The sequence below is a fragment of the Micromys minutus genome (genome assembly GCF_963924665.1).
Source record: "Micromys minutus genome assembly, chromosome: 10".
Taxonomy (NCBI): Eukaryota; Metazoa; Chordata; class Mammalia; order Rodentia; family Muridae; genus Micromys; species Micromys minutus.
In genome coordinates, this window is record NC_137979.1 from 51,155,428 (window position 1) to 51,183,119 (window position 27,692).

Genomic DNA, 27,692 nt, shown 5'->3' on the forward strand with positions numbered 1-27,692 from the left:
GGTAGTAACGGGGCCGCAGGAGACCTGATTGTCATTTCCCCACTGAGCTCCACACTAGTTACAGCTAGGGAGCTAGGGTGACATTAAGAATGCTTTCTCCCTGTCCCTGTACATCCAGCCTGAGATCACGTGCCCCACAGGATTTCTGCCACACCTTTGCCATACACCAGGGCCCCCCTTTAGAAAACAGTCAAAAATGTAGTTTAAGACCTTCTTGAAGACAACACAGGCAACAGTGTTAGGCCTCTCCAGTTGATCAGCTTGCTGATGTCGCTTGGAATCTTCGCTTTTGGATCTTGTTAAGGGAGTAAGGACAAAGTGTTAACCTAGAAAGTACGTTGAGTGTCAGTTTCTGAAGTGTGTGAGCAATGGACATGATGCTCAAACAATAGTGATTCCAGCCACCCCATACATCTGCAGAGTCCCACAGATTCTGTCACATTGTAATGTCTTTTAATCTTCTCCTATAGCTGATGAGAAAATTTCGCTACAAACATTGATGCAGAAACTGCAAGATTTTACAGGTGAGTGGGAAGGTTATAAAATTAGGGTTGGGCTATCCCCAATAATGTTTCATATTTAGTAATGTTTCTCAATACCTGATGCCTGATATATGAATTCTGGTGTTTTTATATACTTGGCAGTATTTGTCTCTATAACTCCATGTTTTAAGTTTTTCCAAAGTTTTGGAATGGGATTCTATAATCTGTTGTTTATGATGCTACAATTTGCTTCAGTGGCACTTTGAAAACAGTAGAGAAAGGCGCAGTGAACTGAGTCAAGTCTTCAAATAATAAAGTCAATGTCCTCATTATTTCCATTGTAATTCTCCTTTAAAAATAAAAAAAAATAATTGCTTAAGCATGGTATCTCACATCTCTAATCCCAGCATTCTGGAGAGTGAGGCAGGACTGAGTTCCAGGTCAGTCTCAGCTATATAACTGTGAGGCTGGTATGAAATACATAAGGACTCAAAAGCAAAAAAGCAGATAAGTAAATGTAAAAATTATTTTTGAAGAAAATGTTATATAAGTATCTTTTTATAAGTTAAATTAGGCCTAATGAGGTAGTTCATTAGTAAAGGTAAATGCTGCCATGCCAAATGAGGAGTTCAGGTCCTAGGGACACACGTGGTGGAAAAGAGAGAAGTGACTTCCAAGTTCTCCTCTGGCCTCCACTCCTGTACCATAGCATGTGTATACCATACACACATGTGTGCATGCATATGCACACACACACACACACACACACATACACACACATACATACAGACACACACATACATACAGACACACACACAGACACATACACACACTCATTAACACACAGAAACATATACACAGATGCACACACAGACACATACACACAGATGCACACATATACACACATGCACACACAATCACACACATACAGACACACAGACACAGACACACATACACACACACTAACAATAGATGTAGTAAATTGAATCTATCAGATTTTATTCTGGAAATTACTATTCACTCACTGTAAAAGAAGCTTTTTTGTGTCATGAATAGAAGTTTAGCATAACATGTTTATTGTTGCAACCGTTCTTTTTACTTTAATCTTTGACCTGAAAATGGGGATATTTTAATTACAGAGAAACTCTTTGTGTTAGCCATCACCAGCATGCCCTTAGCCAGTCTCTTTTGACAGGTAATAAGATTGAATCTAGTGATGTGCGGAGTGTCCTGGAGAACCTTGGCATCGAGCTCTCAGAAAAGGAGCTGGAGGAACTGATGAAAAGGTTGCCCTTAGATGGTAAGACAGTAGGAGCTCCTTGTGAGGTTGAATTTATTTGTCAGCAGTACATTTTTAATTGTTCCTAAGAATTAAGAATGATTGCAAAGATTGGAGATACATATGAAAGTTACCAGTGTCAGTGTTTATTTGAGAAACCAGGCAGCCCTTGATACATGTTTTCTGTTCCTGCTTCCATGCCTCTAAGAAGGTCACATCATTAAAAAAAAGACTAAAGGAAAATGGAAGAAACTAAAAATAACATCATTATTTAAAAGAAAAAAAAGGTGCATTTATGTGTTGGCATAATAAACTTATTAGAGGGACACACTTAGCATATTGAGAAAGATCATCAAGTTCATTGTTAAAGATGAAAAGTTCAGGTAGAATACTGTTAAATTCTATTGAGAATAACTCACGTGCTAAATAAGGAATCCAATGAAAGGTATGGTGGAGCTACAACGCTAGTACAGTGACTAAAAACACTGGATGCTCTTCCAGAGGACTTGGGCTTAGTTCCCAGCACCCAGATGGTGGATCACAACTGTATGTAACTTCAGTTTTAAAGGATTTATCGCCCTTTTCTGACCTCTTCAGACACTGGGCATGCAGATGGTGAACAGACATATAAGTAGACAAAACACCCACACATATATAATAAAAATAAAGTATATGATCTGATGGTGTTCTGTATGGTTACAGACTTGTGTATTTGTCACAATAGTTACTTCTAGAGTATTTCTGTCATCCCCAAACAGGAATACCACATCCAGCACCAGCCACTCCTCATCTGCAATCCTTCTACACTACCAGGACAGCCACTAACCCATCTTCATCAGTTCGCCTACTGCAAACAGCCTTTGTACATGGGATTGTGTGACGTTCTATTATGTACCAGTACTTTGTTACTGAATGATCTTGTACACTAGAAATATCACATTTTGTTTATTATTTATTGTTCATTAGTAAATGAGTATTTAATTATTTCCAAATTTGGGCAAATATGGATGGTCCTGAAACTGTTCACATACAAGTTTATATATATATATATATATGTTTTAACTTTCGTAGGATATTTCTAGACACAAAATTGCTGGGTCATATAGTAACATTTTATTTAATGATTAAGGAAAGCCAGGCTAGGGGTTGAAGGAATGGCTTAGTAGTTAAGGCTTCTCTTTGAGAAAACCAGAGTTCAGTTCCTAGCATCCACATCATGAATGTAATCATGAGATTTCATACACACTCTAGTTCCCAGATAATGGCTCAGAGGCTTATTATTTATTAACCATTTTATTCTGTAGATACTATTACAATTGGAGTTGTTTTTATTTGTGTATACTAGTTAAACACAATTAAAAATGTAATTGATGTTTATAAACAAGTTAACAGTTTTAAATGTTTGGAGTTTTTATTGTTAATTTTATACTATTTTGCTAGTCTCAAATTTATCATGACATAATTTATGGCTTTTCTTACAGAGACTAGAAAGTTATACAATAACAAGCTGATGAAGAATGTGAAGGAACTCAAAAGTAAGGAAGTGCAGCTCAAGGCATAGTGTGCAAATTCTCCAGATCTCATGCTATCCAGCTAGTGACTGGGGCCCATAAGATACACAGTTGCAACTCATTGAGGATACATTTTATCCACTTTTTCTCTAAAAAAAAGAACAAAACAAAGGGTTATCCATGATTGACGTGCATCGTGGGTGCTTCGTGGGTCCACAGAGATAACTAACAGTCCACAAATACAAAATGGCTCTTTGTTCAATGGAATAAAGTTGTTATCAATGGCCCACTTTCCTAGACCCTTTACCCACATTTAAACATGTCCGTTTCTTAGTGAGAATAATTAAAAACAATACATCTGGCTTCCATGTTCTGTTAAGACATTTGAATGGACAGATCTACTTGGAGCCTCAGCATTATTAAAATCTAATGTTACAAAACCGTAAAATTTTAGAATGTTTAAATCTCTTACTTTGTTTTAGAAATATAATTATTTAAGTTTAATATGTATAAAAAATCTTTCTTATTTTACTACTTGTGACTTTTCCCCCAATGTTGCTTTACTATCTTTTTTGTAAGTGGGGAAGATCAAAAAGGATAACCTCTATACTTTTTTGGAAAACATGGGCCTCAAACTCTCAATGGAGGAATTTGCTGAAGTGACAGAAAATCTAGAAACTGATGGTGAGTAATAAGATGGACTTAAATTATCTGCTAACTTTTTCTCCTATATGATAACATATTAAAACCAATATCGAATAAATAGTTTAAAACCTGGAGGATGCCACAATGTTAAGGTAAAAGTTCATAATGTAAGAAGAGCCAAAAATTAATATATATTTTCTGTGTGATTACAAGAAATACTGGGGCTAGCAGAATTTGTAAGACATAGTAAGGGCTGGCCACAGAGTGCAGTGATACAGTATTTGTCTGGCGTACATAATGTCCTGCATTCAATCCTCAGTATTAAGAGGAAAGGGAGAAAGGGAGGGAAAAAAAGAGGGAAAAAGGAAAGGAGAGAAGAGAGAGAGAGAGAGAGAGAGAGAGAGAGAGAGAGAGAGAGAGAGAGAGAGGAAGGAAGAAAAGGAGGAAGAAGAGAAATAAGGGGGGAAATGAAGCAAAGGAAGGAAAGAAAGAAAAGAGATAGGAAAAAAAGAAAGGGAGAAAAGAGTAAAGAGAAAGAAACAGGGTGAGAAGTGTAGTTTTGGAGCAATAATAAAGCAAGCTGGCATCAAGTACGTAGCAGAAGCTCCAGAACCAGGGTCGGGGTCAGAGTCGGGGTCAGAGTCGGGGTCGGGGTCCGGGTCGGGATCGGGGTCAGGGTTACTAGATCTCATTTGTTCTGCTGCCATGGCAATCTGCTGGCTAGTGCTCCTCCTTTTGGTAAACACATCACATAAGCTAAGCAGTGTCTAACTGTAAAATCCTATGTGCATGGTCCTGACATTTTAGCTGCTGCCCTGCTTATTCCTGGGGGGATTCTTTGTTATTGAAAGCATCACCTCTGTTGTCTGCATCATTTCTGGATGGCCTACTCTGGCTGTCTCAATTCCAGTCTTGCTTTCTCTATGCTTGGACAACTCCTCTTTTTCAACACCTACTTGAAAACTTAAGTTCCCATGGTTATCTAGTCAGGTCAATATTGATTTTTTATATTTTAAAAGGACATTATGTTTATTATAAAAATATTTCATCATGTACTCTAATTATAGTAACCCCTCCATTACCCTCTGTGTGTGTGTATGTGTGTGTGTTGACTAATTTCTACCTAGAAAGACACATTTGTCTGAGTCTAGCTTATTTCACTTAGAAAGATTATTCTCAGTTCTATCCAATTTACTGCATGATGCATGTTTGTCTGAATTAAAACTCCATTTTACATGTAGAACCATCTTTTCTTTATTTGTTCATTGATTAGTGGAATCCTGGGCTGATTCCCAAAGTTATCCATTATGAATAACTGCAGTAGACACTGTTTGCAGATAGCTCTGTGGCACACTGACTTGGATTCCTTCTGGCTTACATCCAGGAGTAGTATAACTAGGTCGGTAGCTCCAGTTTGAGTGTTTTGGAAATACCCATAATTTTCATACAGCCAACAGTTTATAAGTGGTCCTCATCCACCTTTCCCACATATCCTGTCCTGTAAACCTATCTTTTATTCACCAATGTAAATGCCATCTTGGAGGCTTACTGTCGGATAAGCTGACCCTTCTAGTCTTTCTAAACTCTGGCTGACTGGTTCAACTTAGCTGTTCAAGCTTAAACTCCTCTCCATGCTGACTGACTCAACCAGGCTTCTCTTGGCTTCTCACTAAATTTCTCTGTCTGGCCTCACCTCAAACTAACTCTGGCAATCTGTTCTAATGTTCTGGTTTCTTCTTATTCTCTGGCTTCAACTGCCTCTGATGATCTGCACTGAATCTCATGAACTCACAAACAAACTTAACTCACTGCACTCACTGCACTGACTCCTGACTGGCTCTCTCCCTGCACTGCTCTTAAATAGCTTCTCTTTTCTGTGCTGTTCTGCTGAGAGTTGGGCATATCTTGTCTCTGACTCATTCTGTCAAATCTTTCTCTGATTCATCACTTTGTCTGCCCCTCAATTAGACATTATTTTCAAACATGGCTGCTTCCTTCTACAAACTAATTCTACCTTAAAGATGTGTACTAAGAGTGTGTCTGTATTCTAGTCAGAGGAATTAAATGTGTGTGTGTGGCATGCCTGCATATCAGCTGGATCACATAGGCCTAGATCTTTGGTTTGAACCCTTGCCAAAGTAGCCATGTTGCTGGATTAAAATTTTTCTATAATTTCCAGAACTTGTTTTTGTTTTCTTGATGACAGCCATTCTGACTGAATGACAAAAAAGTCTCAACGATGATTTTATTTGTAATATCCTAATGGCTAAAATGCTGGACACTTTTATATGTATCAACTTACAGTTTGTGCTTCCTTTGAGAACTGTATATTCTCATTTGCCCAACTATTAGTTATTTATTTGCTCTTCTGTTGTTTGCTTTGTAAAATTCTCTCTGCAGTCAAGATGAGGATGAATGGCCATATCTTGTTCACAGTTTCCTTCACTGTGCAGAATCATTTTAATCCAGTCAAATCCCATTTGTCAAGTCTTGCTGTTGCTCCCATGGCTATAGTCCTACTGAGAGTGCTATTCCCATGACTATATCTTGAAGTATTACCCTATAGTACTTTCAAACGTGTAGATGTTACATTAGCTCTGTGGCCCATTTTAAGTTAGTTATTTTATAGGGAGAGTAGTAGGGAATCTACTTTGTCCTCTGTGTATGGCTATCCAGTGTCCAAACCCTTTATCAGAGAATCTGTAATTTCAAAGAGGCTGTCATATATCCAGTGTTTATATATTTATCCAGTTTTATATATTTGTCAAAATCAGGGAGCTATAGCTGTGTGGGTTTGTTTATGGGCCCTCTCTTCCATTCCATTTGTCTATGTATCTGTTTTTCTGCCAATAGATATTTTGTTGCTATGATTCTGTAGTACAAACTAAAATCATCATTGCATTTTTCTCAAGATTTCTTATCTATTTGGGGTCTTTTGTATCCATATGGATTTTAGGATTATTACTCTATTTCTGCGAATAATTTCATTGGAACTTGAATAGTAATTATATTGAGCATGCAGGCTGATTTCACTAATGTAGTAATTTTCATAATCTTAGTTCTGTTCCTACATAAAACGTAAGAGGACTTTCCATATGCAAGTATCCTCAGGTTTTTTTCCTTCACTATTGTATGGTTTTCATTGTAAAGACCTTTCAACTCATTGGTGGGATTCCTGTACATTTGGGGAGAGTGTGGATTGGGATGGTGGGTAGGATTGTTTTCCTGATTTTTTTCTGAGAAATGTTCGTTGTTGGCATATAGAAAAGCTGCTTATTTTTGTATGATGGTTCTATAGGTTGTGCTTCTTAAGAATTTTTATCAGATATGAGTTTTCCGGAGGTGCTTTAGCATCCCATAATTATAATTTAAGTATATGTTCTTAGCATCTGCAAGACAAGGTAATGGCTTTTCTCTTTTCCTTTTCATATTCCCTTTATCTCTCTCTGTAGCCTTATTGCTGGCCCTGCCTAGGGACAGGTTGACAGCTGGTGTTTGTGTCCTCCCTATTGTCTCTCAGGGATCAAGAGAGACTGGGTTTGAACTGGAGCTAGGCAGTTCCTGTCAAACGACCTAGGTATGAAAACCAGGGCACAGCACCTACCAGAGTCTGTAGGTACCTGGGTAGCTACCTCGGCTACCTCTCCAAGACTCAAAATTAATTAAGTAATTCAAATTAGAATGATTATAAGGTGTTTAAAATATTGGGAAGGATTGACCACACATGCTATGGCACATGCATGGAAATCAGGGGACAGCTTGGAGAAAGTCAGTTCTCTTTTTCCACAGTGTGAGTTGCAGAGATAGAACTTAGCTCTTCAGGCTTGGTGACAAGTGCCTTTACCTGCTGAGCCACTTCACTGGAAATTACAAGTTTCCAACACATATTCTTAATATGGCATAATTCCTAAAAATCCCCAAAAGCTTAAGACGTGCCAGAATTATAATGCAAGTTGAAAAATGGCTGATTTTATTATGTCCATTACCTGTTTTCTGAGCTCACACTCTTGTTTGTATGTTTCTGTTAAACACTTACAGCAAACGGGAACGCCAGTCTGCAGAAAGTGATGGAAAAGGTGAAGGCCATTACAGGTGAGCAGGAACCTGGCCACCTAAGGCTTTTTATTGATTCTATTATATGCTTCACCATTGGCCTTAATTGCTGTGGTGATCCTGTTGATTTGCTTCCTTTTATAAACCTCTGCTTAAATTGGACTTACAATTAGACGCTTGGTAATAACATTTTAGTGTTATCTCTTGGCAGAAATATATTTATTTTCTAAAATAATTTTCACAGATATCATCTCTTGGTTAACACAATAAGGAAAAACAGAAATATTGTTCAAAATCTTCATAATTGAAGCTGAATATGGTGGCACATTCTTGTAATCTCAGCATTTGGGAGGCAGAGGCAGGAGGATTATAAATTTCATACTGACTTGGACTACATGGCAAGACACTGTCTCAAAAGGAAAAGATGACTTCAGTCCCCCCCCCCAAAACTTCTGCTTTATAAATTTATCCAAATTAGAGGATAGATAATTCTTTTCCTTTCCCACAAACCATGCAGAAGCCTCATTCAGGGCAAACTGCCTTGAAAGACTCCTTTCCTTCTCGGCTACTATGCACACAGTCAAATGTCAGCTTCAACCAACCCCAACCGGGAAGGAGCTAGCTCCACTAAGTAGGGAAGTGATTCATTCTGGAAGGAACTATGGGGCCAGCCAATATATACTGGTGAGAACTGAAACACATGTAGGAGAGGCTCTTGAGAATGCTGTAGCAGCAGGGAGTGTGGCATGTGAGGAGGTTTACTGACACAGAGACATGCTCCTGTAGCTCAGGTTTGAGTGCAAGGTGTGCAGTCAAACTTACTGTTCAGATGGCTCCTAGGAACTGAGAAAACAACGTTTCATGTTAAACTACTTAGAAATTTCAGAAATGCTTTAGAGGTATAAGGAAACAAAACAAAAAAATTAAAAATTGAGTGTGGATTCTGTTACCTAAGACCCAAAATAAACATTGATGAGGTAACTATGTAGACTTGACCAAGACAGCAAGTCTGTCTATACAATGTCCGTTTTCAGTCTCAGATCCCACTTCCCAGCACAGCTGGGACTTTGCTGGGAAGACTTGAAGAGATTGCAGGCTCAGCTTTCTCTGACCTTCTCTTGCTTTTCTAGTCTTATCTTGACCCTAGCTCCAGTGTGGTTTCCTTAGCAAACACAAAATGTGGATCCCTCTAAGGCTGCTGCTGAGGTTTTTAAACTTTACTCAATCACATCTCAAGTAGCTCAGCAACAGCCATGAAATGCTACATTTACAATTACAATTTCTTCAAAGATCTCAAAGTTATAAATGCATGTAAGCAAACCTGTCTTAAGTCACAAAAGGGCTATCCAAATCTAGGTGACAGGTGTGCATGTTACAGGCAAAGCCACACCCAAACCGGTATGAGTGATGAGAATCAGGAGTTTGTTCACAGCACAGGAATTACAGCCTAAGTGAGTCTTGTCTGTCCTCTATCCACATGAGAATCCTATGGGATAGTTAGGAACCAAGGAATGATATGCCAACTTGTGCACAAATTCTTTTCCAAATCTAAGATTTTCCTCTGACTTGAATATAAATTGAGCAAATATTTAAAGCAAATTATGAAAAACATTATGTTACCCTAGTGAGTTAATGTACCATTTATGTGACCTATGACTGAGGCAATCCATAGGAGTTTCCAGATGGTCCAAAAGGAATCTGGGGCTTTAATGGTTATTTATACTAATATACATGAGTCCCATGGTATATTGTTATACTATAAAAATCAAAGTATGTGGGGCTGGAGAGACGGTTCAGTGGTTAAGAACACTGACTATTCTTCCAGAGGACCCATGTTCAATTTCCAGTACAAACATGAAGGCTCACAACAGACTGTAACTCAACCCCAAGGGACTAGACACCCTCATACAGACAAAACACCAATGCACATAAAATGAAAGTAAATCTAAAAAGCAAAGTGTGGATGACCATTATAGATTGATACATGTCATATTGTTGCAGAGTAAAACAAATAGGAAATATTTGATAAATGCATGAAGTAAAAGTATCTTAGATCCCAACTTATTTAAACCATATATAATACTACATTCCTTACATGTTTTATTCAATAAAGTGTTGCTTGTATGTGAAAAGCAAAATCATGATCCAGAGCATTTCTTTCCATATGCAACAAGATAGATTTCATGAGCATTTGTGAAACCTACTGTTGGGTCTTAGCCCATCTCTAAGATCTTATATTTTTGGTTGTGAGCCTAGCCTTTAACGGCTGAGCCATCTCTCCAGCCCAACCATCTCTAAGATCTTAATGCAGTTTATAAATAAATAAATGAGATCTGTGGAGATGTAAGATCAGATCTATAGCTTCCCTCGGATTTTCAAAGGGAGTATGTCTCTAGAAACAAACCCCTTTGGAAACTACAATTTTCAGTTAATAATTTTCTTCTCATGGCTCTGTCTTTTTCTGAGTAGAGAATATCAACGTAAAAAATCTAGAAAACTTTCTAGACAGCATGGGAGTCAAGCTCTCCAACAAAGAACTGGAAGATCTGTTAAGCAATCTGCCCATTGGTGGTGAGTGTGTTGGATGCTACTGGCTTTATTTATTATCATGATCCTGCTATTTAAAGCTTGTGTGTGTTAGTTATGTTTCTACTGCTCTGATAAAATACTATGGCCAGAAGCAATTTGGGGAAGAAAGGGTTTATTTCATATTATAGCTTATAGTCCATAACAAGGGAAGTCAGGGCCAGGACCATGGAAGGAGAGGCCATGAAGGAATCCTGCTTACTGGCTTGCTCCTCATGGTCTGCTCTGTCCACTTTCTTATATCACCCAGGATGAATTGGCCAAGACTGGGCCCTCCCACATCAACCATTAATAAAGAAAATGCCTACAGACTCACCTATAGGCAATCTAATGGAGGCTTTTTCTCAGATAAGGTTCCTCTCTCCAGAAACTCTAGCTTGTGTCAAGTTGACAAAACTAACCATAATTTTATGCAACCCAGGCAGCCCCAGAACTCTGAACCTCACTGCCACCTCCCGAGTACAGGGAATGCGGCTCTGTGCCATAAGCCTAGATCCACTGACATATGAGCCTTTTGTTTTATTGTCATTTAGCTTTAGAAATGAAGAAATAAATGAGGTTTTTCTAGAGAAAATAGTAGTACCAGGGAAGACAATGCCACTTGAAGAGCACTTGAGAAGTCCTGAGTGCTAATGACATGGTCAGGAAGACCTCTAGGAAGACCCCCCTGCTGTAATTTATTGGGACATGGCTTTAGATTATTATCTTAGGAGAAGGGAAAGTGCTCATAAGTTATTTTGTATCATATTTTGAGCTTCAAGTTATGTTTTTTCATTATAGCTGATAATAAAGTATCTCTGAAAATGTTGCAAGAAGAAATAAAAGCTTTTACTGGTAAGAATTTGTCATGAATTATTTTTAAACAAATTATGTTTCACACTTCATCTTTTAATAGTATTTCCTAAGGTGTGAAAATAGTTTATAAGTATATGTATTTTTAATAGTTCTCTTGAGAAAATATATCACTGGCCCACAAATTTATTTTCTTATTTTATAAAAGTAAATCAAGTCTATTTTTGATAATGTCTTACTTTCTTTTCTACTTTTTTCCAATAAACTGGTATCATTGTTTACCAACCTCAGAACTATATAGTTAATAAGAAAATAAAGCATTTTAAAAGATGTAAATAATGTCTTACAAACAATATAAAGTTCTAACAAAATAGAAGAAATATATTCTATTTTTAATTGTGCATTTTATTATGATCTACAAATGCTAAGAGATAGATTGTGTTTTAAATTCATAAAATATAATACTTCTACTGAAAGAGTTCACATCTCTTTCTCTTTCATACTTGTATTAGAAGAGTTGTAGCAGAAACACATTTGTAGGTAATTAAAAATAATTTTATTATTCCCTAATATTTTATCTATGGATTTCCATCTTTTTAAAGGAGAAAAAATTGACCCTAATGACCTAAAAAGTACACTTAAATATTTGGGGATTGAGCTTTCAGACATGGAATTGAAGAAACTCTTGAAAACATTGCCCACTGATGGTAAGTCAAGCTACATGTCTCATGCCACATAAGTCACACTACACATCTCGAAGTAACAGATACCTTACAAGGGAACTTGGCTCAGTGAATCTTTACAAAAGTTCCATAAGTCACTGCTAAGGCACTTTTGACTTGACAGTAAACTGCCATTACCTCTTCAGACACCATTTGAGAGCCATTAACACACTGCCACTTGAAGACTAGAACAGCAACAGAATAAAAAGGAAGTGTGTTTTATGTATTTTTTTAAATAATTTATTTTTATTTTAGGTGCATGTGTGTTTTGCCTGCATGTATGTCTGTGTGAGAATGTCAGATCCTCTGGAACTGGAGTTACAGACAATTGTGAGCTGCCATGTGGGAGCTAGAATTGAACCTGGGTGCTCTGGAAAAACAGCGAGTTTTTAACCACTAAGCCATCTCTCTAGCCCCTATAGATCTTATTCTATTGAAGCATGGAAGAATTAAATTCTTAAATGACTATATAACTAAAAAATAGATATGATTAGGAATTAGTGTGGTGTGACTTTGAGTGCCCAATATTAATGGCACCTCATTAAAGTGCATCCTGCTACAGTCATGTGATTCGTAATGCTTTGATGGCACTCCATGTCGGGGTTCTAAAGAGCTGAATTCTGCCTCTCTTCCAGATGATGGAAAGGTGTTTCAAAACAGACTGCTGAAAAACGTGAAGGATAATAAACGTGAGTAGGAACTAGAACTAGAGGCGTTTGAACGTCCTCTGCCGTCGAATTTGCATTAGTACAATGTAAAGACTTATTTTGCATCTTGGAGAATATTTTTCCTGTTAATAGTTTCTATTCGACGAGGAAGCTTTCTGCTGTTTTGTGTTTTACAAACTTTCCCAACAGAAAGGTTCTAGGAATAGAGATGAAGAAAGCAATGGTGGTTGCTATGGCGATGATCCCCGCCCTCTGGAGGCGGGAGCACAAGAGACACTGGAAGTTTAATGCCGACCTGGATTATACATTGAGTCCCAGGCAGTCCAGACCACACAGGGATGCTCTGTCTCAGGACCAAAGAAGTCCAGGGATGGGGGAAGGAGAGGAAATATAAGAGGAAAGGGAGTAGACAAGATGGCTCAGTGGTGGGTAAAGGTACACACTGCCAAGCCCAACAACCTGAATTCAAGGTCCAGTAAACACATAATGGAGAGAGATAAGTGGCCTCCATACATTGTCCTCTGATATCCACTTGCACACCATAAAAAACATATCTGTGTGAGTGATACACAGAAATACACACACACACACACACACACACACACACTCAATAAATAACTCTTGGACCTTGATTGGATATCTAAGAAGGAGAAGAGAAAGAAAACACCAGAAAGGAAAGAGGGAAACTAATCTGAAACCATTTAGGAAACTAATTAAATCTCTCTTTGTGGACTTTATTGATTGGTGCTTTCACATAATCTCTGCCCTGGCTCACTTTCTCATGTGGAGATACTCTTAATAAATAGATTAAAATTCTAACTCTGATCTTAACCTTTTGGACTGGATTTTTAAAAGCCTATTGTATATAGTTTTGTTCTTTCATTTTTTAATATTGACACTTACCCTAGACTATGGAAATATTATCTTTTTAAACACATATTAAAGTGTGTTAGTTAACATAATAACATGTGTGCACTTTAGAACACACAAGAGCCAATCAACTCTCTATCTTCTTTCGGCTTCACCAGGGGGAAAGGTTATTATGAACAATCTGGATGACACTCTAAAAGCCCTGAACATCAGGCTCACAGAAGAAGAGCTTGAGTTGGTGACTGATACTCTGAAAGATGGTGAGTAGAGTAAGAAGTTCAATTTTAAATAGAAGTTGATTAACTATGGCTGCTTTGAGGTTCAATTCTCTTCTAGCCCCAAAGAGATTTTTACTAGCTTTCCAAAGAACTTCTAATGAAACAAATGAGACAGGTCATTTTTTATCCATTTCAAATCCATAATCTGAGCAGGCATGACGGCTCAGGGGGTAAAGGTGCTTGTCACTAACCCTGAGGATGTAAACTCACCCTCGGAGACACACATAGTAGCAGGAGAGAAAAAACCCCACAGAAGTTGTCCTTTGACATCCACATGTACATGCACACTACCTGAAGACATGCTAAGAATAGATAGATGATAGATAGATAGATAGATAGATAGATAGATAGATAGATAGATAGATAGATAGACAGAGAGACAGGATAGATTAGATACATAAAGTATATTAGATTAGATTAGATAAATGGATACTTTTTTAAAATTTACAATCCATCAATTTCTCTCTCTCTCTGCATCCCAGAGTGAGGCTGGATGCCAGTGATGAGGTAAGAATTGTTTGGTTTCACAAAAACAGGATCTGCAGCCTGATTTTTCTAACTGGCCCACATCTCACTCATGGTGATACAATGTATCCAGTTTGTTCCACTGTTCTTCATTCTACCATTAATGGGTTCTGAAATTTTCCTCCCTCCCATCCAACATCTCTTCTTTCTAGTCGGGTTTGGTTTTGTTGTTGTTGTTTTGTTTTTAGATTTTGTCACTGTAACAAATAAGTTACAAAGCAACATTCTGCTGCTAATCTTCAATGTGCACTAATTGGCTGTGATGGTGCACACCTGTAACCATGGAATGTAGGAACTTGTTTCCTGGTGGGAAAATGTGAGTTTGAGGTCAGGCTGGGCGACATTTTGTTTCCCTTTCTTAGAAAACAAAAGTGGAGGTGTGGAGAAGTAGCTCAAGGGTCTAGAGCACCTGTGGCTCTCAGGGAAGTCCCAGATTCCATTCCAAACACCCACATGGCTCCTCACAGCCATCCATAACTTCAGTTCTGGGGGCCCAACTCTTCTGACCTCTGTAGGCACCAGTCATGCATGTGGTCCACATATGTACATGCCGGAAAAAAACATGCATAGATCTAAAATAAAATAAATAAATCTTAAAATAAAAGGAAGTCCTGGGGCTACAGATATGGCTCAGTGAGTATAGGGTGTGCTGGACAAACATGAAGGCCTGAGGTGGATCTACAGCACCACAGAAAAGCCAGCCACAGCCGCAGCTTGCTTCTGTGACCAATAGGGTGAGAAGGTGAATATTATTGATAGTATTATTAATGGTATTCTTAATTTGGTTATTAGATTATTAGCTATTATTAGTAATGATAAGAACAACCCTTTTGTTAAGGTTTATTTATTTTATGTTTGTAAGTACACTGTCTTTGTCTTCAGACACCAGAAGAGGGTATCAGATCCCATTACAGATGGTTGTGAGTCACCATGTGTTTGCTGGGAATTGAACTCCAGACCTCTGGAAGAGCAGTCAGTGCTCTTAACCACTGAGCCATCTCCCCAGCCCAATAAGAACAACTCTTAAGAGTAAAAATACACATAGCATATATTTTAGACCCATGAGCATTCTGAGAGGCAGTTTACTAACTCATTAATAAAGAGCAACAGGTGTGAGAAGAAAAAGGAGAAACACTTATTCCTTATACATGTGTGTCATTTTCAAATTTTTATACAAAGTATTATAATTTTAACTTGATTATTTTAACTTAAAATAAATGCAAAGGATACAGTGAGCTAATGCGTAGCCTCATACCAAGGAGCTGGCTCCAGCAGTCAATAAGTCCCAAGTCATTCCTGCTGCCTCCTACTAAACATTCCTACTCAGCATCTGCCTCTTCATGTCTGTCAGAGTGTGATGATACAAGGTACCAGTCTCTGCAAACGTTGAAAAAGCCATGACTTCCAGAAATAAAGGTGGAAGAACTGTTCAACTCTAAGCAAAGCTACTTAAAATAGGACCACAACATACTTTTATGAATAAATAAAAAATAAAATATTACTTTTTTTGTTTCAAGGTTCCAATGGGTACTGTAGTAATATATATATAATTTTACAAGAAAGTCACAAGTCAACACTTCCAGAAGTAGATATTTGTTAACTTTTATACTAAGTTAAGGGAAAAGTATTGACTCAGGACCCCCAAGACCAAGTACTCAGCAGGAAGGAGATTTACTTGCCCCAGAGAGACAGTAAGAAATAGGAGACAAGAACAAAAGTAGATGAGAGAGAAGGGGGGGGGGGGATTTGTTCTAGAGGACAAAGGGTGGCTCTGGAGAGAGAGCAGACAGACCTGACCCTTAGGCAAATGGCAGTTTATAAAGGTACAGGGGAGACTCTGTGTTAGGATGAGGTGTTTAATTTTAATTGGACATGAGCCAGAGGTGGCTTTTGATTGCTGGATTTAAATACTTGGATAGTTGGACCTTGGTAGTCAGCCTCAGGAAAAGGAAGTGGCCAAATAAGGGAAGAGACCTTGAGGGCTGGCTTTAGGATGTAATCTGACATGGGAGAAAGGAGCAAGGCTTGCTGAACCCATGTTTGTCATGCTTGAGCTGGATACAGTCCTATCACTAAAGATTTCCGCTAAGTTATTATTATTATACTAGAGTTATGATTTGAATCATCATGTGGAATAAGTTTCCTTCACAATTTGCCTTTTGTTCAAACCTTTTTAGAGGATCTTTATTGTCTACTATTAATTGTCAGCCTTTGGTTTAGTGAGATTTATTTTGCTGGTTATTTGGTTCACAGTTAATCTTAGCTATAAAGGATCTCCTGAGATGTAGTTTTCCGAGTCTATATTATTGTTCCCTCTGTTAACTTATCAGGCAACAAGAAAGTTGACATGAGAAAACTGGTGGATAAAATAGAGTCTATTACAGGTAAGAAGAAAGTTAGCAAACATATTTGGTGAGTGAAGCAAAGCTCCAACAACTTTATTTTTTTCTCCCACAGTTTACATATCCCAGCAACATCTTTCAAGCAATACAAAATTCACAATGTGGGTTACATTCTATTTTTCTTTAAGTGAACAATTACAATGAGTATATGTAGAAAACCATGTTCCCCCATACCCTCACATGTTCAAATGGTTTATTTACTATGATTAAAAAATGTGAAAAACAAATTATCTCCAAGAACCCACATCCATTTGTAACTAAGCAACTTGTGACAAATTAACAAAGTGTAATCAAGCAGGGTAATTTTCTCAGCCAGTTTTTCTTACTGGCAGGCTGCAATTCCGTTACAAAGAAAGGATTGGTTATTTCATTATTTATCTTTAAAAGTAATTTTAAAAATATCTTAAAAGAACCACAAATCTAAACTTTTATATTTAAAAAAAAAACATACATCCAGTCGTTTCTACTTTAAATCCTTAGGGTGAACATGTACTCATTAACGATTCTTTATTAAATCGTATCGGGAAGCGAGGACAAAAATGGGTACAGGATGTTAATCATCTTTGATCAGCTTTAGTGAGACAGTCACCTCAGCATTGCTTGCCAGGCTGCCACTGTTCCCTGACCTCACAAAGTTTCTGTCTCAGCTGTCAAGAGAGTGCCTTTCTGAACTTCAAATTGTTCCCTGAGGTTTTCTACATCAGAGTCACTAGCAAAAGTATCTTAATCTAATTCCACTAACAAACTATATCTCCCAAATTCTTTCTAAGGGTGGTAGTTGAATCGTTAATCTGCTCCAGCAGCAATGCCTGAAAGGGAACAGTCCCTATGATTTTAAGTGCCAGTGGGGAACTATATGAAAACTACAGAGTTTTCACACAACTCATAGATTATGGTGATGTGATGACCTCAGGGACAACAAGCAGGTCTGTGCTCTATAAGAACATGAAGTCCTCAGGACACATAGTCCTCGGGGCTCTGCCACTCTGAGGCACACCCATCGTGGTTGTGCTAACCCTTGGGCCACATTCCATGGGTTCTAGAGTTGTTTTAGTGTTCCTCTTGCACCGCCCCCACTCCCATCCCCACCCCTCTTGGTTCCATGAAGATGCTCCCACTCCCACCTCAACACCTTGGCATTCCCCTACACTGGGAAAATGAGCTTTCACTGGACCAAAGGCCTCTCCTCTCATTGGTGCCAGAGTATGCTATCATCTGCTACATTTGCAACTGGAGCCATGAGTCTCTCCGTGTGTACTCATTGGTCTCTCCATGGGTACTCACTGGTTGGTGTTTTAGTCCCTGGGAGCTCTGGAGAGTTTGCTTGGTTGATAATGTTCTTCCCATGGGGTTGCAAATCCTTTCGGCTCCTTCAGACCTTTCTCTACCTCCTTTATTGGGGTCCTTGTGCTCAGTCCGATGGTGAGCTGCAAGCAAGATCACTTATATCTAAGGTACTGTGATGGTTTGTATATGCTCAGCCTAGGGAGTGGCACTATTAGAAGGTGTGGCCTTGTTGAAGTAAGTGTGACATTGTAGGCATGGGCTTTCACACCCTAGTCCTAGCTGCCTGGAAGCTAGTATTCTGCTAGCAGCCTTCAGATAAAGATGTAGAACTCTCAGCATCTCCTGCACCAAGCCTGCCTGGTTGCTGCCATGTTCCCACCTTGGTGATAACAGACTGAACCTCTGAACCTGTAAGCTAGCCCCAATTAAATGTTGTTAAAGAGTTGCCTTGGTCGTGGTTTCTGTTCACAGCAGTAAAGCCCTAACTAGGACAGGTAAAGTTGAGCAACTTCTGCTAATTCCTGTGACTCTCTTGAGTATTCTTTTGTCGGTTGGTGTTACTCTTTGTCCTGTTTCTCTTTCATTCATCTTAAAGATTTGTTGGTCATTGGGGTTGAATATATCTGATTCTTTATTAATTTTCATTATTCATCTCTTCGGTCCATGAAATTTATTCTTTCTCAAGATTTTAGGACTATGGCTCTCTCCCATTCCCAAATAACTATTGCTTGTTTTACAAGGCTAGTCTTTATTCTTGAATGAACCTACTCTGTGCACCGTTTACTCTTGTACATGCCTTTCCACAACTCTTAACCCTCACTGCATCCACACACCTAATGTTTTGTTTGGTTCTTGAAAAAATAGGATGAGTGGATATCCCTAAGCCACTATCTTTTCTCATTATTGTCAGACCAGCTTGACCCACCAGCTCCCAATAATGACATGGAGGCTCAGTAATATTCATGGAAGCTTAGGCACTATAGCTTAGGCTATTTCCCAACTAGCTTGTATAACTTAACTAACCCATTTATTCTAGTCTATGTTTGCCAAGTGGCCCATTACCTCACACTAAGTCCCAGTGTGCCCAACTTCTTCCCATGTCTGGCTGGTAAATCCCTCAGCTCTCAATTCTTCCCATAGTTTCTATCTCTGGCCAGAAGTCTCTCCTTTCCTCTCCTACCTTGGCTATAGGATGTCAGCTCTTCATTAAACCACTCAGAAGGTGAGGACAGTGTATATTTATAAAACTCTAAGGCAGGTGATGATCCAAAAAAAAAAAATAACAATACCACAGTCTGGCCTGTACTCAACTCTCCACCGACACAAAAATCAACGCTTGAATAATACAAAGATAACGTTTACATGGTGCACAAAAATTATCCCAACACCTCATTTCAACAATTTTTAATTTTACTGGATTTTATGTTGGTTTTCTTCTTTATGCTATATTTATTTCTTTATGAAATTTGTTTATTTTCTTCTGCTAAGGTTGTGTTTTGTTTCTTCTTTTTCTAGTTCCTTAAGATATAACATTAGCTTGTTTATTTGAAATATTACTTCTTTCTTAATATACACATGTATTGCTGTAAATTTCCCTCAGGGCTCCTTTTGCTGTAACCCATAAGTTTGGATATGCTGTGAATTTATTTGCAAGAGACTGGCAGGTGTATGCAGATCATACTGTTCTTACATGAGATGATGTTGGTCCAGTTTCCTAGACCTTAACTTTGGCTTACCTATATTTTGATAACACTATGTGGTTCCATACTTTTAGCAAGCCCTATAATCTCATGAGGAGTTTTTTTTATAAATTATTCAAATGCATTTAGTAAGAAAAGAAAAGAAATATCTCCTACTATAGTAACAATAAAAAGATAAAGTTATATCACCTGCTGGTAAGCTCTCACAAGCAGAAACTACAACAATCTATTACAAAATACTTTGCTACTCATATCTTTGTTACCTAAGTCAAAGCCAACACTTCCATTTTCTGCCAGAACTAGACATGCTCAGATAAGACTTACCTACCTTTATTATGCACTGAGTGCAAGATCTCGTATCATCAGTAATAATTAAATAGTTCTTCCATGTGTTACCACTTTCATTTGTAGGAAGAGAAGTTGATGTCGCTAATGTGAATAAAGTTCTTCGAGACATGGGAATAGACCTTTCAGACTCAGAGCTCTCTAAACTAATCAACAACGTGCCAGTTGATGGTAAGTACTTTGACCAAAATATAATCCACAAGAGTTTATTGTTAAACTGTGGAAATGTCTACAAATATCTGTGTGCTTGCTTGCCAAATAATAGTAAGTGGCCTATGTTATATAATCTTAAATGATCGCACAGCCTGGTCAGCCTCATCCAAATATCCAAAAGTCAATACCTAAAACCCTCTGAGTGCCGAGGTGCTACCACAAGTGGACAAGTCCACATGGCTTCACATGATAGATCATAATTGAAATTTAGACAGCTGAAAACATTACATAAAGCTACTCTCAGCCTAGGTATATAAGCTATATAAGAAACATAAATTATATTTTTAATTTGCATTCATCCTCAAGACATCTCACTATGTATATTGAAGTATCTCCAAATCAAGAAAAGACCAAGGGACTTCTGTTTTCAGACATCTGGATAAGGGATACAAATCTGTATGCATTAAAAGGGTATTGATGCCTTTTAACTCTTAGTTTGAAAACTGACAATTATACTAGTATATAATAATACACTATACACTATTAGATACTATACTATTGTGTAAGTTCAGTTGTATTTTCATTTTTATTCCATTGAGCCATGTAATTTTTAGCCAACAGTACATGAGAAAAAAAGAAGGTAGAGGGTAGTCTACTAGGAAACTGAGAAAGTACCACAAAAGAAAAATTATGTGTTGTGGCATGTCAATACAGTTAGAACATTTCACACAGTCCACAGAATTTCATTATTTACTGGTAAATCAGAAAAGGCCCTGAACACTTTACAAAGAAAGTCATTGTAAGAGGACAAGTTTCAAAGCCCCCTGCTGCCCTTCTGTGATCTGAGCAGGTTATTTTCCCTACAGATGAGAAGGTCTACATGAGAAGGTTGCTGGACGGTATGAGGCTCCTTAAAGGTAAGAGGGGTCACAGAGTGAAGCAAAGGATTCTGGGACCACTATGCTTGTCACCTATGCCATTTCCTTGTATTAAACCATTAATACATTAGCTCCACCTAATACTCAGATGACCACATACATTCATGATTATTTTAATTATATATATATATATATATATATATATATATATATATATAACATATATATATGTATAATTTCTTTCTGTGTAACTTGGAAAGACTGTCTGTGCCTCATGTAGCTTTTTCAGACTTTGACAGAGGAAGAAATATAAAAATCCAAGTTTCTTTTTTTTTTCTTTTTTTTTTTTTTTTTGGCAAGCATCCTTCACACCCCAGGTGTCTCCTTCCTCAGCTGACTTGTGACCGAGAGACTGACACCTTCTTTTTTTTTTTTTTTTACTTTATTTTAAAAAACAAAGATAAATGTACAAATTTTCAGCATTTTTGCATAAAAGTATATGAATACATTTTTAAGATTGTAATTAAGTATTTGTGGGTACATATACATACACATATGTATATATGTAACAATAATATAGGAAAGAGGCTATTAATTTGAGGGGATAGGAGAGAGACTAGGAGAGGCTGTAGGGAGGAAAGGGGGATGTGATACAGTTCTATTTTAATTAAAATATATTCTTTTTTTGTTGAACTTCACACAATCTGTGAGTTGTTTCTGGGGTGTTCAGAGCTTTCTGGGGTTAGTATTTCATTATCAGTGACTGCATATTATGTCTGTCCTTTTGTGACTGGGTTATCTCACTCAGGATGATATACTCTGGATGCAACCATTTTCTTAAGAATTTCGTTAAGTCATTGTTTCTGATAGCTGAGTAGTACTCCATTGTGTAAATGTACCACAATTTTTGTATCCATTCATCTACTGAAGGACATCTGGGTTCTTTCCAGTTTCAGGCTATTATAAATAGAGCTGCAATGAACATTGTGATGCAGGTATCTTTGTTGTATGTTGGAGAATCTCTGGGGTAAATGCCCAGAAGTCGAATAACTGGGTCTTCAGGTAGTACTATGTCCATTTTTCTGAGAAACTGCCAGACTGATTTCCAGAGTGGTTGTATCAGTTTACAACCCCACCAGCAGTAGAGAAGTGTTTCTCTTTCTCCGCATCCTCGCCAGCATTTGCTGTCATCTGAGTTTTGGATATTGGCCAATCTGACTGGTGTGAGGTGGAATCTCAGGGTTGTTTTGATTTGCATTTCCCTGATGGCTAAGGATGTTGAGCACTTCCTTAGATGTTTCTCAGCCATTCGATATTCCTCAGTTGAGAACTTTTTGTTTAAGTCTGTACCCCATTTTTAATGGGGTTGTTTAATTCTCTGGTGTCTAGCTTTTTGAGTACTTTTTATACCTTGGATATTAGGTCTCTATCAGATGTGGGGTTGGTAAAGATCTTTTCCCACTCTGTTGGCTGCCATTTTGTTTTCTTGACAGTGTCTTTAGCCTTACAGAAACTTTGCAATCTCATTAAGTACCATTTGTCAATCTTTGACCTTAGAGCTCGAGCCACTGGTGTTTTGTTCAGGAAATTTTCTCCTGTGCCTATGTGTTCTAAGGTTTTCCCTACTTTCTCATCTATTAGTTTCAGTGTATCTGGTTTAATGTTGAGATCGTTGATCCACTTACACTTGAGCTTTGTACAAGGAGATAAGAAAGGGTCTATTTTCATTCTTCTGTATGCTGAGTGCCAGTTGGACCAACACCATTTGTTGAATAGGCTGTCCTTTTTCCATTGAATGTTTACAGATCCTTTGTCAAAAATCAGGTGACCATACACGTGAGGGCTCATTTCTGGATCTTCTATTCTATTCCATTGATCCATGTGCCTATTTCTGTACCAGTACTATGCAGTTGTCAGCACAGTTGCCTTGTAATATAGCTTGAGGTCATGGATAGTGATTCCCGCAGATGTTTTCTTGTTGTTGAGGATGGATTTCGCTATTATGTTATTCCAGATGAAATTGCACATTGATCTTTCCAACTCAGTGAAGAACTGGGTTGGAATTTTGATGGGGATTGCATTGAATCTGTAGATTGCTTTTGGTAAGATGGCCATTTTTAAAATGTTGATCCTTCCAATCCATGAGCATGGGAGATCTTTCCATTTTCTGAGATCTTCCTCGATTTCCTTCTTTAGAGGTTTTAAGTTCTTGTCATACAGGTCCTTCACTTGCTTAGTTAGACTCACACCAAGGTATTTCATATTGTTTGTGACTATTGTGAAGGGTATCTTTTCCCTAATTTCTTTCTCCACATGTTTGTCCTGTCAATATAGGAAGGCTACTGATTTGTTTGAGTTAATTTTATATCCAGCCACTTTGCTGAACTTGTTTATCACCTGTAGGAGTTCTCTGGTGGAAGTTGTGGGGTCCCTTAAGTACACTATCATGTCATCTGCATAATAGTGATGTTTTTACTTCTTCCTTTCCAATTTGTACCCCTTTGATTTTCTTTTGCTGTCTAATTGCTCTGGCCAGGACTTCCAGTACTATGTTGAATAGGTAGGGGGAGAGTGGGCAGCCTTGTCGAGTCCCTGATTTTAATGGGATTGCTTCAAGTTTCCCACCGTTAAGTTTGATGTTGGCTGTTGGTTTGCTGTATATTGCTTTTATTATGTTTAGGTATGGGCCTTGGATTTCTGTTCTTTCCAAGACTTTTAACATGAAGTGGTGTTGGATTTTGTCAAATGCTTTATCAGCATCTAGTGAGATAACCATGTGGTTTTTTTTCTTTGAGTTTGTTTATATGGTGGATTACATTGATAAAATCCAAGTTTCACAGCAATAAAAAATCAGAATTCCCATACCTTGAGTCAAATGAGTCAGTGGCAGAGCCTGTTAATCTGCCACTATGCCAAAATTTAAAAAGTAAAATATTATTAAAAAGATGAAAGGGGAGGAACATGAGAATAACGAGACCCCTGGGAAGCTGGGTGGGGAGACCCACCACACGCAATAACCATGATCTTGGGTAGATCCATCGGCCATCTGACTACTGCTGATATTTTCACTTACTTAAAAGTAAGTAAAATTTAAAGTAAGATGCTTTCAAATGGTACTGGAATCCCAGCATCCTTAATATACTAAAAGTTAATTATAAACACAACAGAAGCAAAGCAAAATTATTTAGAAACATTGGGCGAGTTGCCATCTTGCTGTAACTTTGTCACGCCCAGCTTTCTGGGGTGGGTCTCTTCCCAATGATTAGATCAATTTGATTGACAAACTCCAGCTCTCTACTAGATTCTGCTACTCTGTTCTCATTAATCCCAGTTTTTTTTTTTTTTTTTGTTTTGTTTTAATAAAAGTGACAGGCCATAGTCCTCTGGAATTGCATGTTTTCTCCCCACTTAAAGGACACTAACTTTTGTTTGTCTCTCTTTCCACATGAAGGGACAGTTGATTCCAGTAAAATGGATATACTTCTGGGAAATATGGGGATGAATCTCACTCAAAGGGAGATTGACGATCTGAAAAAGAACCTGAAACTTGATGGTGAGAGAAGCTAGACTATTACGGAGCTCTCAGAAAAAGCTAATCATAAAAGCTTATTTTAATATGTACTTACATCGAAAAGGCATTCTGAAAACTTGGGCCCAAAGGAAGAGTACATCCTATGTCTGGCCAGCTTTAAGCATTTTTTAGAGGATTTTAAGTACCCCCTGACATGCCCCCGCATTCCTCCAACCTAGCTCATTTTTACTCTTTCTTTGTCTCGTTTTTGAGACAGTCACTGTGTGAACCAGGCTAGCCTGGAATTTATAGAGATCCACCCACCTCTGCCTCCCAGTGCTGGGAATAAAGGTGAGCACCAGGCCATCTGGCCTCAATTTTTTTTTTTCCTCAGGTACAGTAGGTAGAGAGGTTGGTGATACTCAGATTTCCATCCCCTCCTTGGCCAGCTTCCGAGTGGATGACCTCAGTGTGTGTTCTCTTAGTCTAATGAAGTAAACCCGTTCTGCCAGCAGCCTCCTCGCTCAGTGCTCGTGTCTCTCTCTCTTACTTTGACGTGGGTCCCACAGAGAAAGTCTGTGGTGGATAAAATGAAGCACAGCTTTCTAACTGTGGGTTATGACCCTACTAGAGGAAGTGTAAATGACTGTGGGGGGTCGCAAAACGTGGTGACGGTTAAAGATTTCTGAAGGTCAAGTTGGAACTCAAACTCACACATAACAAGCCTGAGGCATTCTGAGTGTGCATCATGGAGCTAGTTTCACTGAGGAGCAGCCCTGGTTCTGCGCACAGTGGGTGCTCTGCACCGTATGCATAGGCGCACTACACAGCAACAATGAAAGCTGTCCGGAAAGCCCCAGCACGCACTAAGACTACATGATGTGAACTGCAGTGGTTTTGCTGTACACGCCAAGGTTTTCAACCTCCCAAGTGGATCTCAGACACATGACACCCGAGCTTTCTCCTGTACATGTACTTTCTGTTTGTTTGTCTGAAGGACTTTAATACATGTGAGCTGGAAACTTCATATTTCATTTCAGTAAATTTGCTTACCATTAGGAAGTTTTGTTTTGTTTTTATCTCTTTACTTCTAGTGACATGTCTTGCTTTAAAGAATAGTTTTTCCATGGGACTGGAAAGATGGCTCAGAGGTTAAGAGCACTGGCTCTTAATTTTTTGTTACATTGGATGAGATTACTGATACAGACCTGAACAGCATGGTTGCTGAGTTTGGCTGAATGCTCACACCTGCAATCTTAACATCAAGACGGCATTAGCACTTGTGCATGAGGAAGACCTCAGACTCTGACCCACCTCCACCCAAACCCAAAAGCAAATGGTGCTCCTTCCCCCCAACCCACGTTAGCTCTGCTTAACAGGGATATCCGTGCAGTAAAGTCACACGGTGTGTGATCTTTTAGAAAGCCCGTCCTGCTTTCTAATGCTGCAAGATGGTGACTAAGATCTAAGTGGCACAAAGCAATTGTCTTTGCTTTTTTATAATTAGAAATTCAGTAGGTGGGGAATCGGATGGCCCGGGCCTCTTCTGACCTATAACATCTGGAGTTGGCTTAAGAACCATCTTTAGAACCCTTCACATGCAGGAGTTAGTGCTAGCCACTGGATTGGGATCGGAACAGGCTCTGGTTTTCCTGCATTCTCTAGGTTAAGCTTCTTCCACAGCAGGAGTGCTGAGAGCCACATTTAAGCATCTAACAGACATGGAGGCAAAAAGCAGCATAGCTCTGCTCTCACCAAACATTATCACCAGAGGGACCACCGTACTAGAGTTCCTGCAGTTTCTTGGTAAGGAAAATATCAGCCCCAACTCAAAGGCTGCATGTGGGACAAGGGAGAGGATTTATACACATCACTATCACATGTGAAGCTTCCTGGGACACAGTGCAGACAGTGTGGATGTGTCCTTCCTTTTCCTCTCGGTAAATGTCTCAGAGTGGAAATACTGTGTCATAGTCTTCAGATCTATAGAAGTTGACAGATGTTTTCCAAATGCGGACATACCATCCAATGCCCTGTCTCTACCAGGATTAAGAGTTCTGTTTATCTTCACCTCCTTCAGCATTTGGTATTATCAGTTTGAGGGCAGGGGTGGTGATACTGGGGAGCAAAGCCAGGCTCACATCTGCGCTAGGTAAAGACTTTACTACTGAGCTAACTACCCCAGCCCCTGCTCTCAAGGATGTGGACATTTAGTCATCTGACCCCAAAATGCCTTTAACTTAAATGTCTCTAATTAGTAAGGAGAGTGAGTACTTTTTAAAGTACTTATTTTTGTGCCCCTTTTCTCCCTGTAGGTGAAAGACAACTTTGCTTTATTCAGTCTCATTTAAAAATAAACTTAAAATCAATATTTCTAACTAAAACCTGTAAAACTGACTATGGTCAGTACATGATACACATGCATAAAAAGTATTAAAAAATGAAAATATTTTTCTCAACTTTCCTATTCATAAACACCAAAATCTAGATCAGGTTGCAAAGTACACTTAGGTCAGTTCTGCAAAGGTTGCAACCCTTTGAGGGTTGCATAACAGAGATCGTGCATCTTAGATACTTATTATTACCACTCATAACAATAGCAAAATTACAATTATGAAATACTAATGAAAATAATTTTATGGTTGGGGTCACCACAACAGGAGGAACTGTATAAAAGGGTCTCAGCATCAGGAAGGTTGGGAACCACTGACTTAGGGTGTGGTCATTTATGTGTGTGTATTCTTGATTGGTAAATAGCAATAATTGTTACAGTTTTATTCAAAGTTTAAAATTCTCTGTGAATACTTGCTTATTTAATATGGTTTCTGTTTGAACTATCTTGTTTGTGGTAGATGATTATCTTAGTCTGTACTTAGGATTTCCTCATAGGTGTGTCATACTGGTCCCATCTGGGGCAGGTGCTTGTTCATTGTTACCATTTGGACTTCCATTTTATCTCTTCATCTTCTTCAAGGACACAGCAAAAACCTAAGTTTCTTTGAGCA

The 27,692-nt window shown here is 38.4% G+C and overlaps 1 protein-coding gene across 1 annotated transcript in view; it reads left to right on the top strand.

The window, feature by feature from the left end:
- The window catches only part of EFCAB3 (EF-hand calcium binding domain 3), a gene marked incomplete at both ends in the record, with an annotated part of 388,991 nt that overhangs the window by 216,032 nt on the left and 145,267 nt on the right, over positions 1 to 27,692 (top strand). The window contains 15 exons of the mRNA XM_080922461.1: positions 471 to 524; positions 1,678 to 1,782; positions 3,243 to 3,296; positions 3,852 to 3,956; positions 7,956 to 8,009; positions 10,440 to 10,541; positions 11,337 to 11,390; positions 11,951 to 12,055; positions 12,706 to 12,759; positions 13,767 to 13,868; positions 16,742 to 16,795; positions 20,212 to 20,316; positions 21,165 to 21,215; positions 24,628 to 24,729; positions 26,371 to 26,493. Of these exons, the coding sequence (XP_080778587.1) occupies positions 471 to 524; positions 1,678 to 1,782; positions 3,243 to 3,296; positions 3,852 to 3,956; positions 7,956 to 8,009; positions 10,440 to 10,541; positions 11,337 to 11,390; positions 11,951 to 12,055; positions 12,706 to 12,759; positions 13,767 to 13,868; positions 16,742 to 16,795; positions 20,212 to 20,316; positions 21,165 to 21,215; positions 24,628 to 24,729; positions 26,371 to 26,493 (1,224 nt within the window). The remainder of the gene's footprint in view (positions 1 to 470; positions 525 to 1,677; positions 1,783 to 3,242; positions 3,297 to 3,851; positions 3,957 to 7,955; positions 8,010 to 10,439; positions 10,542 to 11,336; positions 11,391 to 11,950; positions 12,056 to 12,705; positions 12,760 to 13,766; positions 13,869 to 16,741; positions 16,796 to 20,211; positions 20,317 to 21,164; positions 21,216 to 24,627; positions 24,730 to 26,370; positions 26,494 to 27,692) is intronic.